Below are 16,679 nucleotides of genomic sequence, written 5' to 3' on the forward strand. Positions count from 1 at the left end.
CAAAAATATGGAAAACGTGGAAATATTGCCACAGGAAAAATCCTCAGAGAAGAAAGGCAACAATAAGATTGAGTGCCCTGTCCAAGTCAGCAGGGAAAAAAATAGTGCTACAGAGACATCAGTGTCAATAGAAAATGAACCCACGCGTTTAAAACGTGAAAGGGAGCAATCCAGCCTTCCAGTTACTTCTCAGTCTAAAAGACCAAGAAGAAGTGAGAGGAACATTATTGGGAAGTCAGTTGATCAAGCAGATGACTTAGAGGAGCTACCTCAGGGTTGCCCCATCTCCCCCACGACTGGACACAAGACACCAGTTCAGACTTCCTCCTCTGTATCAAAACTCACTGACACTGTAATGAAGACAAGAAGCTCTGCAGTCTGTCAAGTAATAAATAGTCCTTCACTTTCAAAATCTCCTTCTACCCCATCTTCTTCTAAGACTTGTAATCAAGTAGGAATACCACATAGTCCTTCTGTCTTGAAGTCTCCTGGTGGTAACACAATTGCCAGAAGAAATTACAAAGGAGAAACTTTGCTCCACGTTGCTTCCATCAAGGTAGGACTGTCATCTTCTAGTTCAACTTTAAACGGGGGTTTAAAAAGACAATGTTGTATTGAAAATATCCTGGAATCCAGTTACTTCAGTACATCCTATTTCTGGGGGGCAAATATCATCTTGTGGTCTTTTTCTTCTAGGTTTATTGGAGAGTTTCCAACCTGATTCTCTTGATTTCATAAATAAATTACTATTGAAATAATCAAAGATGGTCATATATGAGAAACTCAGTGTATTACAGTGTCAGTTATACCTGTGAGTTCTAGGAGGTGATGAGTATTCAAATGTTTTGTCCTTACGTGCCAGAAAGCAATCTCTGTGATTTGTCATAAGGGGTTCAGCTCAGCATTTCAGATCTCACCGAGTGATCTTGGTCAGTTTAACTTGACCTTGTAACTCAGCCAGGACAAGATCTGAATTATCTACATAAAGATAATTCTGTGCAACCTTAATTGAGGTGAACTGTTTCATCATCTGTGAGATCCTCCATCTGATGCAAGCGTTGGCTCAAGAGGAACGAAATGCTGCGCTTGGTGATTCCCATGCTGAGCCCTGTGCTCTGAGCATGCTGTCTTTGCAGATAGTGGGGAAGGGAGAATTAGGACAGAGTTGGGATGTTTTTGGTAGACTTCACTTTTCTGTAGGACCAATGTTATTCTTGGAATGACAGCTGTCACTCAGTTTGCTGTTATTGCCTTAGCCAGTTCCTGCTGTGCTAGAGCTTCATGGCTTTGCTCTTTGCAAGGGCTGTCCTTCCCGATTGCTGTGTGAAAGCTGCATGCAGGAAGGATGAATTGAATGGGAGCTTCCAGTCAAACTCAACAGATGGACTAATATGGCAACTCTTTTCTGAGAGGTCATTTAAAAAAGTTTCTAGTCTGGCAATTTAAATGTACTTTGTGCTAAATCATAGTATAGAAATACTGTGTGGTTAATAAACTGCCTATACTGGTAGAATTGATTCACCTGTGAGCATCCTGACATTTATACAGCGCTTCTATTTGTTGAGACAAAGGCTGTTCTTGATAAATAACTGTGTCCTCTTTCAAGGGCATTCTAATAAGCCACTCCTGCTGCACGAGCCCTTTTTAAATGGAAGTGGCAGCTGAGCCGAGTTCAGTTCAAATACCTTACTTGATTCCCATTAATATGGAATTAGGGTGGAGAAGATAAAACATTGTCCTCCCAGGACTCAAAAGCTTTAAAAGATAGATCTCTTGTTACCTCTAAACTACTGTTTACAAATTATCCTTCCACGATTTTCTGGGAATTTATAAGGAATACTGTCACGACTGACTAGTTCTAAAAAAAATTGGTCTATCTTGACAAGTTTTCACACAGGTATGGTTTCCAGCAATATGTCTCGTACTTCTTTGCAACACAAGTGTATCATCTCAGAAAACAGAGCATCTCTGCACCTTCTTGTGACACTTAGAGTAAACAGCGGTATGCCAATATGGTGCTTTTTCATTGCAAAGCATTTTGAAGATAAATGAGTAAAAATTAAACAGTTCATGCTATAGACAGAAAGAATAATCAAGTTTTGATTATCTAAGTTTAGTGGCGTACCTGGTACTGCCTGTTGGCGTTGGTGCAGCTCTCTCTGAGAAAGGGCTAGGGCTGTTTCAGTGGGCTGAAAAGCTGCCCTCCAGCTGTAGTGTAGGCAGAGGAGTGGGCAGACACATGAAGTGTGAGTTCACTTTGGTGTCATCTTTTCATGTTGATAATTATTGAGCTAAAATGGGAAGTTGCTTCTGTTCCTTATTAGTTCTGCTGTGGTTTTAATCTGTCAATGACTTTCATTGAGGTGCTCTTTAGTAAAGGCTTGTTTAAGTAGGTAGGGCTCCAAGGTGAGCTCAAAATTACCTCTCTCTTTTAAAGGTAACTAAAATAAGGCAAGGAGAGCGGTCTTAGTTTACTTGCATGTATCTTTGTTTCCAGCTACTGAACTTCCAGTGCAACTCTGAGAAAGTTGTTTTGCTGTCTCTAAACCTCAGGTCCTTGTCTGTAGAAGGAGGTTATACAGATTCTTTCCTTTCATTTGGGAAGTTCTTTGTTTTTGTTTTGTAGCTTAATCATGAGTATATTACAGCATTTCTAAGAAGATGCTGCATCCCCTGGTAGCCCGTAAATGCAGACATGGTTACTAGTCTATGTCAAAGTGGATTAAGACTAAATTGCTCAAGCCAGCATGATGTGAGGACTTGGCCTTTCTAGAGAGCTATTGGTCATGGGTTGTGGTAACATTTTACTTAGTGAAACAGTGAACAAGAAATAGTAGTGATTAATTGCCATGAATCTGCTGGGGATGTGTGGCAACTCCAAGACAATATTTTTTTTGCATATCCTGTATGTTTGTTTCTAGATCACACTGTAGGAACCCTGCTATAGAACTGATAAATGTCTTTTCTCAAAGAAGCTGGTCTTGAAAATACTAGGCTTTATCCTGAGTGTATATTCTCAATGTGTTGTGTTTTGTTGTTTGGGGGTTTTTTGGGGGGTTTTTTTGGTGTTTTTTTTTTCAAAATAGCCCAGTCACTTTTTTCTGTTTCTGGAAGAAGTATTTATTTTCCAGTTTTGTTTTATAGGTGAAGTTTTTTTCTGGTTCTTTACACAAGCAGTACTGTGTGTAATGGGAAACAGATTTGTAGCTGCCACCCTGCCCCCCAAAGTGAAATTAAGTCTAATTCTCTGGAACTTCATTAATTATAAAAATAAATCTGTATTATTTTCATTAGCTGTTAGAGTCTAATACCCTGAATTTAATTAAAGCTAATTGAGTTCTCCCTTTTTTCTTATTTAAAAGAGATAATAAACAACATTATCAGGCATTAAAATTAAGTGTATTGTGCTGTTTCAAATGATTCTGAGGGATTGTCCCTGTTTACTACTACTAAAGTTACTGACATAAAAATGGTTCTCAAGAAAGGTTCTAGTGTGGATGAACTTAATGTTGAGTTACACTACTAAGTTAAAATAAATGCAGCTCTTCCCATAACAAACAGCAATCGTGTTTATCTTCCTCCATAGTCATTGAAGGTAAAACTTCCAATTAGTTAAAGCACAAAATGTGACTTATTCACTCCTAGTATTCTAAACTGCTGGGAAATTACCCAGTCAACAGCCTTTCCACATATGTTTTTGGTTTTTTTACAGTAAAATATCAAGTTGTTCACAGGACTGGCTCTTATGTGGCAATTAAAAATGCAGCATAGTACTACTTAACTAGTTGGTCCAGAGTCTTAAGTATCCTACAGAGAGGGGAAAAAAAATTATAGTTGCTTGGTACAATATTTCAGGTCTTGGTTGTGCCCGTTTCCTCTGCATTGAGAGGGAGATGATGGGTCAGTTCACAGTGTGGAATTGCTGCCACTTGTGGATTCCAGGAGGAGGAACAGCGAAGCACAGTGCGAGAGGATAACAGAGGACCATGGTGACTGTCTCACTGTTACAAACAAGCAGTTGAGAGGTAGCTGGGAGAAAGAAGGTTTTGATTTTTATGGTTCAAGTAAGAAGCAATTAGGGAGTTGTTCCTGTTCTGAGGAAGGAGGAAATTGCATCTATGCAGAGTGTCTCCTTAGTGTGAAGAAAGAGAGAAGGGGCACTGGGACCAGTTTTGGTTATGTCCTATTCCAGGGACCCTTCAGTTTTGATGGTTGACCAGAAGGGCTTTCATAAAGGCTTCACCCATGGCTAGCCTGCTGTTCTGAGCTCTTCATACTCATTATACTTAAGACTGTAATAACTATTAGATAATTCCTTCTGAGCCTGAGAGACTGTTCTTCCTTTTTATTGCTTTGTTACAAGTTAATGACACATTAGAAAGAGTGAAAGATTTTGTGGCTTTATGAGCATGTGATGGCCAACATCAGAATACCTTTTAGATCCTTTTTTAAGGTGTCTGACCTACTCAGCTGTGCAATTCCTCACTTTTGGTACCAGATGGGTATGTATCTGGTTGAGTGTTGGGTCACACATGTCCATGGGAAGAATGTCTCCCCTGCTGCTTTTCCTCTTGCTTCTTTAGGTACAAGAGGGGAGTTGTGTTCCTGTGCAGTCAGGCACTCCCAGCCTCCCCTGAGCAAAGGGTAGTGGATGGATGGCATCCCTCCTGCCAGCTGCTTCACAGTGATTGAATATATCTGTTGGTCCAAGGCCTCTCTGTCCAGAGCTTGCTATTTTGTGTGGCAGGTGATTTAGCTGTGTGTGTAATACCCATTTCATTGGAGAAATGAGATCTGCTGGCAGAAGCTAGCAGGATGACTCAGGTGCAAGTGGAGCACCTGAGACTGTTTTGAAGTTGTAGTTTGACCTTGACCCTCTGTTAAACCAAGCGGTGTAGGAATGGTAAGCAGCCTCCCTGATTCCTGGTGGTATCCAGCAGGTAGCTTAAGACAAATATGAAACAGTGTAATGGTTTCAAATGCAGAACTTAAGAATATGAACGTTGGCCGTGAGTCAGAGCAATCCATCTTCCCAAGTGCTAATTTGAAAACTGAGAAACAAATTGCCGTTTCTTTTTCAGTAATGCTTGTTTGTTACTTCTGTTGTTTCTGAGATGGGTTATACTGAATTTCTTGAATGTTTTCTTTTTGTTAAAGGTTAAGCATAGCTTACTTATAAGCTTGTTAATAAATGGCCCACTGGGTAAGGAATTAATTTAGAGAAATTTGAAGTGAGGAACTTGCTGGTTCCTGGAAAGAGTTGGTTGGGCATTCACAATTACTATAAACACTCTGTAGTTTATATTTGCCCTTTTTGACCCCTTATGAGTTGTATATAACCTAGTTTTTCTCCTCCCCACCATAACTTAAGCAAATGCATTTGGGTTTGAGAGGCAGTTTTTCTTCATTTTACCTGAAGATTGAAGTCACTTGGTTATGTTTGCAAACAAAGGGAGAAGTGTTTAGTTGAAGTGGTACAGGTTTTTAGCTTCATTTTCATGTACTGCCCTAATTCTTTGTGTTTCTCTCTTTTTGAACTGTTAGAATACGTTTTCATCAACTTAATAATTTAAATGTGACCTTTGGGTGGTAAATATATATGGTTAATGGAAATAGTAAAGGGTAAAATGAAAAAAAAAAACCCCATGAAATAAAGCTGAAAGGAAACTTGCAATTCTTCTTAACCATCTGTCTGCATTAACATCGTGACACAATTGACTTGGGGGGGGGGGAAACAAAAGGAAAAACCCTTGTCTAAGCCAAGTGAGGATGGTTTTCTGGGCTTATGCCATCTGCGTCTGCAGGAACTAAATTCTCCTTGGGAGGGATGTGTTTGTAAAGCTGTGTAAATACCCTTCTCTGTGGAAGCTAATGCTGCCTTCTGGATCTGCCAACAGATGGCCCCAATGCCTTTCGTGCTTCTCTAGTTTTCAGAGCTCCCTTAAGCTATAGCAGAGGAAGAGCAAACCCATTGCATTATTGTGTTGTCACTATACATAAGCTTGGTTAGGAGCTTAAAATGTCCTTTGCTTTCTTGCTTCCAAACGGATAATTTTACATTCTGCAGTAGTTTCTGCCTCTTCAGTAGCTGGTTGTAATCCTTCATTGATAATGAGATTTAAAAATAAGCACTTCCCTGTGAATTGTTAATGTTAGCTTTTTTTCTACCTGGTGTTTGTCCTGTTCTCTACTTCTGAACAAGTAGTATCTCCAATTACATTTCCACTCAGCTGTTGCTACACACAGCTAGGACAAGCTGTGAGAGCCCCTGGTATCATCTGGTACGGTTATGACTTCATATTTGGGACTGGTAATTTTATGCTGGCACTACTAGATCAAGTAAACTCCAGGGGCTAAATATGCACAGCCTGTTTCAATACTAGTCGAAGCACAACTGTATGAAGCATGTTTGAATTGGTAATCTCGAAGCAATAGGTGGGTACAGGTGTAGCATCTTGGGATGTAGATACCTGTGGCTAGGACTTGCCCCTCTCAGGTGCTTAGCCTTTCTTGTTTAGGGTTGAGCAAAACATTTAATAACTTTTAAATGTGGGAGTAAGTCCATCAACTCTGATACAAGCAGTCAGTGTGTTAACTGCATTTTTTTTTCTTTTTACTTTTGGATCACTATCAGATAATGATGGTCCTCTTTGTAGGAGGGAGCCTAACACATGTCTGCTAAGGAACTGCTCCTTGAAATTTCATTTTCATCTTTTTTAACTTAATATTCACAATATAATAACTGACTGATGAGCCTCTGAGGGGACAAGAGGCATGTTCTCCTAGCTATGAACAACTTTGTTAACATAGCTCTTGTAATCCTGGTTGACAGCACCCATCCAGCCAATGCGCAGTACAGCTGGCTGACAGCTTCCCCTCCCCTTCTGTCACTCATTGCTAGGTGCTGGTTGCAGGGAGCACGTTCCATTTACAGCTGAGGTGATGACAATATTTTTCTTCTGTAAACAGCAAAACACCAATTTTCTATTTTTGCCTTAGACCTGGCTTTCATTCTGTGGATATTGTCAGAACTGGCGTCCACACCAGCAGTGTTTCCTTTGATAAAACTGCAGCAAGGTTTTTACAAATCAACGTTCACAGAACTGTTCTGAAAAGCTGTGGTACTGCCTAATGCCCACACGAATTATTAGCTGTGCTTACTGCTCTAAATGAGTACTCTTGAAATGTCAAACCCTCGCTGTACATGTTTGCAAACTTAACTTTAAATGATAAGCTCAGATCTCACTCATTATAGATAATTGTGTCTTCTCTCTAGAAAAAGATCTAATGCTGAGCACTGTCTTAGCTGCCTCTGAATAACTCTTCAGATTTGATGCATGTCTTATTACCTTGCAACCATTAAGTATTCTAACAGTAGCGTGTTCTTTAATTGCTTTGAGAGGTAACATTTTGCTGGGACATCTAGGTTGTGAATATAATACATGAAGTTTATCTCTGATGTGTTAATTTGCTTGACTGTTGCCAAGCCAGTGGTTCTCAGCATTTTTTTGATTAATTTTGAGTTTCCAGTTGATGCTTGCTGGATTTATTTCTGTTGAGTAGAGTCTACCTTAATATTTTCTCTAACTAAAGAGTAAAAATTAAAGCTATTTTGATTTTAAAAAGTGTCCCTTTATAATAAAATTAATCCTCCACCTTTTTTTTTTTTTATTTAAAACTTAATTTTATATGCTCTTACTTTTTCTAAGGTGCACTGTGGAATGGCAGGAATTCCTTGTCTGTAGGGCATGGAACTTTTTGTATATCATGGATTAAACTTACTTTTTGCCCTCCAGCTCCTAATATTTTATATGTTGCAAATTTGGCCACGGGCAAGAGTTAGATACCAGTTGGTATATAAATCTCTCTATTGGGGATCACAATACCCTGGTCTAGGGAATGTGTTAGTGGTCATCTTGAAATGCTTGGTTGGAGTAGATCCTAAAAGCCAAACCAAACCGAAGGGGGGAAAAAACCAAACAAATGGGAAAAAAAAACCAAAAACCAAAAAACCAAAAAAAAAAAAAAAAACCCAAACCAAAGCACATAAAACCCCCCCCAAAACCTAAAATAAGAATTATTGGGGCACTGGTGGCAAGACATGCAGAAACTTGAGGTCTGCTGTGCTCGTTTAGCTTTGGAAAAGCTTGTGTTATTTAAGTAGTTTTGGTCAGTAGCTGACACTTAGCAATCTCCTCCTTCCCTGTTCCTCTGTCAGCTGAGGAATGGTGTGTAACTGCACATCTGGAATGGTGCAGGTAGATCATTGCTTTGGCCCGAGAGGTGTGGGACAGCCTGGCTCCATTAGTTGTGTACCTGCAACTGTGGAGGGTTCCCAGCATTGAAGCAGAAATTTTGGAAGAGAATTCATGGTGCCTGTCCCAGTAGGGCAGCCCTTTGCAATCACTGCAAAGGGACGGTGCTGTGAAAGGAGAAGGGTATCAGGGTCTGGTTTTTAGTCTCTTTGGGTTACTTTTCCCACCTGCTTTTAAGAAGACTCTGCACTGCAGAGATTTCCTTGCCTCAGCTTCCACAGGAGGCTTCTCTTTGCCTGTTCATAGCTGCATCTGTATGTGCTCCAATCTTGTTACCAACTTTGTCTCTTATACTTGCCTTTTTAAAAGTGTCAAAAACCTCTGATTCACAAACTGCCCAGTTGCTTCTTTTGCCTTGTCTCTCCTTGGCCTCCTTCCTCATCTTCTAATCTCTACATCCATTTGCACCCTTTTCCACATACATTTCCTTGCTTATAGTAAAACCTGAATATAGTGTTCTTCCAAAAAGCAGATGAAAACTATTTTGGTAGAATAACTGTCAGAGAAAAGTGTCAGTGATATTCAAGATAAGTAGTAATTGCAGTGTTAAATAAAACACCCTTTTCCTGTTGACTTGTGGGAAAACAATTTATAGAAGCTTGTCAGGCTTATTAATCTATTTCACCTATGGATGCTTCTAGACACTTATTTAGATTAGTTTGAAAAAAAAATCCAGTCTGAAGGACAAGGAAATTCAGAATAAATGTTCCTGATTTTAATCCCTGCAGTTGATTCTAGTGGACAGATTGCAATCGGCACAAACTTGTCCATTTATTCAGAGCCAAGTCTGTTATGTACATAATTTTTTATGTGTAGGTGCTTCTAAATGAACAGTAATGATAAACTTACAATTTCCAAACCTGTTGAGATTTTGTTATCCTGACAATATATAGATGGAAGACTTGTTTCATTACATTTTTATTGTGGCTAAATTTATAATTCTGCATCTCCAATTTTTGTCGTCTTTGTGTATATTTTTCATTACTTTTTAATAATTATAGTTTTTTCCTATGCAGGGTGATTTAGCAGCTGTTGAACAGCTGCTGAAAAGTGGGGCAGATCCTAATGTCAAAGATAATGCTGGCTGGACACCGCTGGTGAGTGTTGAAGACTTTTCCTGTCTTTTGTCTTCTTAATCAGATTTCATTTCTTTTCTCCTTTCCTCTCACATATTTTAGTTCCCTTTGCATTCATTTAGGTGATAAAGAATTATGAAAAGTGAAAAAGTGATGACAAACAGATTTAAAAGAATTGATTAGCAACTACTGACCTGCCCAAATCCAAATCTCCTTTGCTGGAGTAGGACATGCCAAGAAATCTGTCAGCCTGTGATTCTGCAAATGCAGAAAATATAACTATGATAACTAGAAAATGGTCAATTGCAGACAGTGTGTATATTTTATGGGTTCTTAATGTCCTCAGTGTTTTTTACCGTTTTGGAAATACATCAAGCAGTTGGATAAAAAAAAAAAATTGCTTTCTTGAATTACAGAAAATAAACAAAAGGTTCTTTTCAACCATGACTTCTTCCTCTCCTGAAAAATACTCTTGACAGAGTCTGTAATCTAGGAGGCTTTGTTCCCTGTAGTCTAATTTGCACACAATTGGCCTCTGTTCAGTTTTTCTCTTTGCTTTTTATTAGTGCTAGGTTCCAAGGTTAATTCATGTCGGGAACGTAATGCAGTATCCTTCTTGCATTGTCTTCCCGACCATCTTCTGAGAGGTGTTTGAAAGTGAATGTGCTGACGGGTATGACAGAAGTCCTTCCTCTGAATTCCGTTTCACTCGAGTTTCCTCTCTCATGGATTTACCCCTCAGCACGAGGCATGTAATCACGGGCACAAAGAAGTGGTGGAGCTGTTGCTGCAGTACAAGGCGTTAGTGAATACTACGGGGTATCAGAACGACTCTCCCCTTCATGATGCTGCCAAGAACGGGCACGTGAGCATTGTTGAGCTGCTGCTTTTGCACGGTGCCTCCCGAGATGCAGTGTAAGTAGATGTGGGATGTTATTTTAACTGTGGCGTTATCTGCAGCTACAACTTCCAGGGTGTATGTTAAGTAAATCTGAAGCGAAGCCTAGTAATAAATGTGATTTATTTGAAGTGAGGAGGTGGGTGTTAAACAGATGCTCTGCTATACTTACATCCTCCTTTTCCAGGTAGGTGTTTCCTTTCCATTTTGGTTTGTCCTGAGCTTTTCTGAGGACATCTGAGTCATAGATAGCTGGAGTATTGGAGACTATACTAGGAGAGTAACAAAATATGCTTACCCTGTTCTTACACTTTCCTGTTGGCATCTTGTTATAGCTGCTGTCAGATCTAAGATGCTGAGCTAGATGAGTTTTGAACTGCTACAGCTGTTTCTTGTCTCTTTACTTTTACTACACTACTTGCTATCTTGGTCCAGTCTCTTCTACCTTCACAAATTACATAGACATAAGCTGAGATTTGCGGAGTGGTTTTTATTTTTTCCGTTTTGGATCAAAGCACTAATCCTTGGTACACTGTTTAATTAAAAAAAAAAGGCTTAGCAATATTTTCAGTTGAGTCTTCCATACAGTTACAACTCCTGAAGATTTTGGCAGTTCTATATAGGAGGTGCTACAGAAACTGTTAGTATTTCAGACACTAAATGTGGTTTTAGGTGTTGCAGTGTTACTGTTGTGCCAGGGCCTGCATGTATAAAATTTGAGTCCAATGTATGTGTCAGTAGGTGTGTGTATATAGTAACACGATAGGATGAAGTCTTGCATGACATGAATTTCCTTGCCAGTCGCATAAACAAGTTCAGCTTAATCACTGCAGCTCTCAATATTAGAGGAAGCTTGCAGAAAGAAGGTACTCTGTGAAAAAGCAGAGGGTTTTTGAAAACAGTTCTAATCTTGAATATACTGGAGTTTAAAAAGACCAAAACAAGAAAACAAACCCACAAAACTTTAGCATGAAAAAGTAAAACAAGGATCAATTGTTCATCTTCACTTTGTTCTTGAAGAACAAAGACCAGTGCATTACACCTTGAAAAGCTGACAGCTTCAGAAACTAATTTTCAAGCCACTTGAATATCAGGAACTGGTTGTATGACACTTATCAGTTGTCTGTCTGGTATTGGAAAGCACAGCACAGCCAGCAGCTTTGATGCAGGGTTTATGACAGGACTCTTCTGACAGTGGACTCTTCAGGTCTCTTATCAGCCTTGGCCTCTGCCACAATGTGTTCACATGAACTGAGTTGAAACTGAACCTCTTTCAGCTCATTCTGCATGAGCAAACATGATTTTTTTTTTTTTATTGAAACAGAAGCTTTTTAATAATGGAAGAAGAGATTTATATAAGCCTTAAACTGTCTTAGCTTTTCACTGAATACAGTTAATGTTCAGTTGTATATTAAAACAATGTGACACATCCTGTGTCACAACTCTGCAACTAGCTCCCTCTTGCAGTATGTCCAAGTAGGAAAAATGGCTCCTAACCCACTTCTAATTATGCATTGTTCTTGACTTAATCTCCAGGGTACTTGGAATCTCTGATATGTGGTGTTAGGAAATACATATACTTTTTTTTCTTTTAACTTTAAATCTTTTTGGGAACAAATTTAGCCACCTTTAATCTTTTTTTCATTTGTCTGGAACCACAGGTGCTTTGGCAAAAACCCAGTCATGTACATCCCCCCTGGAAAAACTGAGGCTTCCAAATCTCCTGTGGGCTCTCTGTCTCTGAAATGCTGTGGTGCATGCTATTATTGCATTGATGATGGAAAGGGGTTGTTTTTTTTTTTTTTTCCCTATTTTTACAGAGAACATTAGGGAGATAAAGAAAAGGATGCACAAGCAAAACGTTCAGACTTGAATAGTAAGACTTTACTGACCTCTTCCGAACACTACCAAGAAGCAATAGAAACAAGAACAGTATGTCTCAGACTTCTGAGGATGTCTTGTGGCTCCCTTCCTTCCTTGGCCCTGCTGGCTTCCAGCAAGGAATTGTGCCATCATCTTTCCCTGCATCATGACTTTGCAAATCTTACAGGGGTTTTTTTCCTGCCACTGCCTCTGGTAGTTGTAATCCCAATTAAACAGTGGTTGGATTTGTCTAGGTAAGTGCTTTTGAACCTTCTTTAATGTAGAAGGTTTAAATATTTTTTTCTAGTGGATGCAGGTACCCTTAGGATGAAGTCACAGCTGACAAGAAGCTTTTCTTCAGTGACTTTTTTCCTAGATCCCTGAGACCTACAGACCACAGTTTTAAAAACAGGAGGTGAGAAGAGGGTAATCACTTAAGATGGTGCAATTAAAGTTCTTTTCAGTATGACTGGTTATGATTGGCCTCTTTGTATTTAATGCAGGATCTGCTCACCTTCACATTCTTACTCTAGGATCTTTAAAGTAGGAATTGAGCAGTGATGAGTAGAACTTGCATCTCTTCTCAAAGGTTTATTTTTGGTAGGAATATACCTGAGGGGAGTGTCTTAACTCTAGAGATGTACAGTGTGTGAGCTAACGCTACATCAAACCCATTTTGCCAAACTGATAAATTTGTCTAACATTAGTTTGCTTTTTTTTTTTTTTTTTTTTTTATATACGAAACTTTCTAGTCCTTCTGTGAGCTCTCTCAAATGAACTAACTTTCAGCCCAGGAGGGGGCCCTCTTTATCCTAACATATTAAAGTGCTTCTTCATTACCTCCCGGGGGTAGGGAGGAAAGTTTGATTAGTTCTCTGTGGTTACTTGAAGTCTTTTCCTTTAGCTAAGCTAAGTAAAATGTGAACATGATGAATGTATTTAAATGTTCCTTGGGACACTATGAAGTGTATAGCATGAAACCTCACAAAAGTGACTGATGTCTTGCTGGTGTTTTGACCATAGAATTAGCTCAGTTTTCTGTCTTAATGTCCCTTGTGTGTTGGAGAGTTAATCTACTGGAATAAAAACAGAGCTTGTGTTGAATAGCCTGCTTAGAGCAGTAGTTTTGAAATTTAGTGTGATACTCAATTGTGCAAGATGAAATATTTTTTTAAGATGTGCAATATTTACTGACTGCAGGCCCAAAGGAAGGTAAGGATCTACTCGTCTGTAGAGGGTTGTAAGATGTATCTAGGGGCAGATACAGCTGCTTTCTAAGGGACCTTAATTCATGGGGTGCACAGATATTAGCATAACCACTGCCACCAGAGAGCTGAGACTTTGCAATTTCAGATTTAGATAATCAGGTTCACAGACCCATCATGTGCATCCCACTGCAGGTGTCTTTCAGCCTAGTTTTTTCTCCTTGCACATTAATACATAGTGCATTAAGAAGTAACTGTATATGATATGAAGCAGCTACATATCTTTTGGAGCAAGCAAATACAGACGAGAACTACCTCTTTTGCCAAAAAGCAATCCTGGGATTTCAGTATTCCATGGCAAGAAAATTTTTTGGAAATCTGTAAGATTTAATAGTTGTGGCTCTTCCTTTGCCATTCAAAGTTTTCACTGACTGGGAAATATAGGAACTACAAATGAAAAGTATTATATGGACCAGTGGACCTATTAATTGTCCCACTGGTCTAGTTAATTTTTTTTTAGGTTAATCTCCTACACATAGCTAACTTAAAAATTTTTTTATAGCTTTTTTTCATGTGCTCACTCTCTTGAATTCTGTCTTTTTTCCTTGCTTCACAGCAAGCCAAGTGATTTGAAAAATTAGATCTGTGCATTTGCAATTTCACAGTACTTCGTAAATGCTTTCACTCAAATGAGCTATCTTGGCAGTTCTTCATGCACGATAAGTTTAGCATTAGTAAAAACTGTTGTGTTGCCCTATTTTTTTAGGTGTTAGCTGTCTTTGAGCAGTTGTGAGTCTCATTCTGAACAAGCCTGTGGGAGCGCTTAGGGATAGACCATGGTCTCAATTATGAATGGCATAGGGGCAAAAACTATTATAACCTGCAGTTAATTCCAGGAGGCATTAGACCTGTGACACTGACATAATTTTTGTCTGCTTTTTCTAAGTCAAGATAGTGCAGGACTTCACTGTCTAAGGGTACGACAGTATGCTTAACTTCCTGTTGACAGCAGGTTAATTAAAACCCTGGCCTTGTTGGGATATCTAAGGCTGTCTTTCTGGCTACACAGATTAAATTTTCTTCCTTCTGTCAGATTCAAAGACTATTTCTGCTTACCATACTCTCAAAATACAAGCGCTGACTGGAGAGCCCTGGACTGGTCAGATTTCCACGTGGGAATTAGTGGTTATAATACTGCACTGGAACCTGGTTGTGGGACTTCCCATTCCATACTGAACTCTTTTGAGGGACTAGTGTAAAACTTGGTTTATGCTCAGCTGTGGAACAGCAAATAACTTTTGGTATCATAGAATGGTTTGGATTGGAAGGGACCTCAAAGATCATCTAGTTCCAATCCCCCCGCCTTCAGCAGGGACACCTTCCACTAGACCAGGTTGCTCAAAGCCTCATCCAGCCTGGCCTTAAACACTTCCAGGGAGGAGCAGCCACAGCTTCTCTGGCCAACCTGTTCCAGTGTCTGACCACCCTCACAGTGAAGAACTTCTTCCTAATATCTAATCTTAAACCTCCCCTCTTTCAGTTTAAACCCATTTCCCCTTGTCTTGTCATTAGTTGCCCTTATGAAAAGTCCCTCCCCAGCTTTCTTGTAGGCCCCCTTCAGGTATTGGAAGGCTGCTATAAGATCTCCCCGGAGCCTTCTCTTTTTCAGGCTGAACAGCCCCAACTCTTTCAGCCTGTCTTCATAGGAGAGGTGCTCCAGCCCTCGGATCATCCTGGTGGCCCTTCTCTGGACTTGTTCTAACTGGTCCTTGTTCTAACTGCTCCATCAAAATGGAGCAGCTTGAAACTCCTGATTACAAAGTATTATATAGTCATTCTTTGCTTGTATTGGAAACTGTGCAAGTTTGGGGCTTCTAAAGAACTGACAGGGATGTCTCCCCGTTTATCTTCTTTCTCCTGGTCGCTTACTTCCTGAAAGTTTAATGAAACACTTAGAAGGTAGCTGTTAGGTTTCTTTTTTAGTATAGCAGTAATCTCTGTTATCTTCATACCTAAGACTTCAGCAATGTTGCACCATAGACTGAATCCCATTTCTAAAGCTTTTCAGAAGAAGTTCTTTGATCTGTCAGTCCTCAAGATATCATCTGTCATCTCATGTGAAGTCATACTCGGCAGATTACATTGAGTTGCTCTTCATTGGGCTCATCTTTGTTTTCAGCACAGACATCCTCCTCTTTGATTGGAATTTGTTCTAGCTGTAAGAGCCCTCTACTGACTATTCAGTACCTTGATGACTGACTAATAGGAGATTGCTTACATCAAAGGATACATCTGACTCTTGAATGTTTAAAACAACTTGCAAATAGCCCACTTGTATTTATGGTAGAAAGAAATATGCCTTAGAGACCTGGTATTCTAGCTTCAGCACCAGAGAGCTTATTTCTGTCTTGTAGAAACAATTGTGTCTGTCTTCTTTCCCTCTGAGTGTTGGATCTGGTCCTGTTAAGCAGTCACATGCACCAGACTCGTTCTCAACAAATCCAGACCTATAGTAGGAGCACACAAACATAGTTACTGATATTTCTAAAAATACTGTGGGTTTGTGTTAGGGTGAACCTGGTGTGTCTGTCCCACTTTAATTTTGTTTTGTAAACTGGATCAGAATTCATTTTTCACTCTGAACAAGGTGGATGATTTCTCTTGTTCAGCTTGACTGAATAAAGACAGATTTGAGCACATGTTTTTGCCAAAAGCTTCTGTTTCACATTCCTGTGCCTCACTGGTGTTCTTGTGGCTGCATAGATCTGGTCCTTGATCCTGATCATAGGGCTAAAAATAATTTGCATTTCTAATATAATAAAAATGGTTCTTCAGGTAACTGCATTGAGAATTGTACCAGCCTAGCAGAGTCTGGGCAAGGTCTCTTTCTGATCATGTTTATTTGCTCTTTGGATGGTTAGTGGGTGCCTAAAGAACAAATCTGGTTTTCATCTTTTTTCTTTGAAAAGGATGCATAAAATAAACAGTACCATACTCAAAATCTGTTGTCTGGATGTGTTCCTTGTCTTAGTTTTTATTTTGTAAACCCTCTTTTCTCCTGTTTCAGCTACTTTTTCTCGCTTTCCTTAAGCTCCACAAGCTGGTTTGTTGCAAATGTTCAAAACTCTTAAACCCATCCCTTGGGCTGGTGTTGGTTTTTTCAGACCTGAGCTCCCAAGTTTGTCACATTTTCCTTTACCTATGGCACCTTAACATCCTATGAATAGCCATTCAGTTCTTCAGTGCTGCATAATGATGGGATAACATTTTGCAACACACTGGTAAGAAGTGACTGAAATGATCATAAAAATGGAGGGGGGGG

General features: G+C 39.5%; 1 protein-coding gene across 1 annotated transcript in view; it reads left to right on the top strand.

The window, feature by feature from the left end:
- The window catches only part of LOC104527125 (BRCA1-associated RING domain protein 1), a gene marked incomplete at its 5' end in the record, with an annotated part of 39,388 nt that overhangs the window by 7,242 nt on the left and 15,467 nt on the right, over nt 1–16,679 (top strand). The window contains 3 exon segments of the mRNA XM_010170748.1: nt 1–556; nt 9,332–9,412; nt 10,134–10,306. The exon segment at nt 1–556 is cut by the window's left edge and continues 24 nt beyond it. Coding sequence (XP_010169050.1) covers nt 1–556; nt 9,332–9,412; nt 10,134–10,306 — 810 coding nt within the window.

The sequence above is a fragment of the Antrostomus carolinensis genome, unplaced genomic scaffold (genome assembly GCF_000700745.2).
Source record: "Antrostomus carolinensis isolate BGI_N321 unplaced genomic scaffold, ASM70074v2 scaffold9976, whole genome shotgun sequence".
NCBI classification, from domain to species: Eukaryota; Metazoa; Chordata; class Aves; order Caprimulgiformes; family Caprimulgidae; genus Antrostomus; species Antrostomus carolinensis.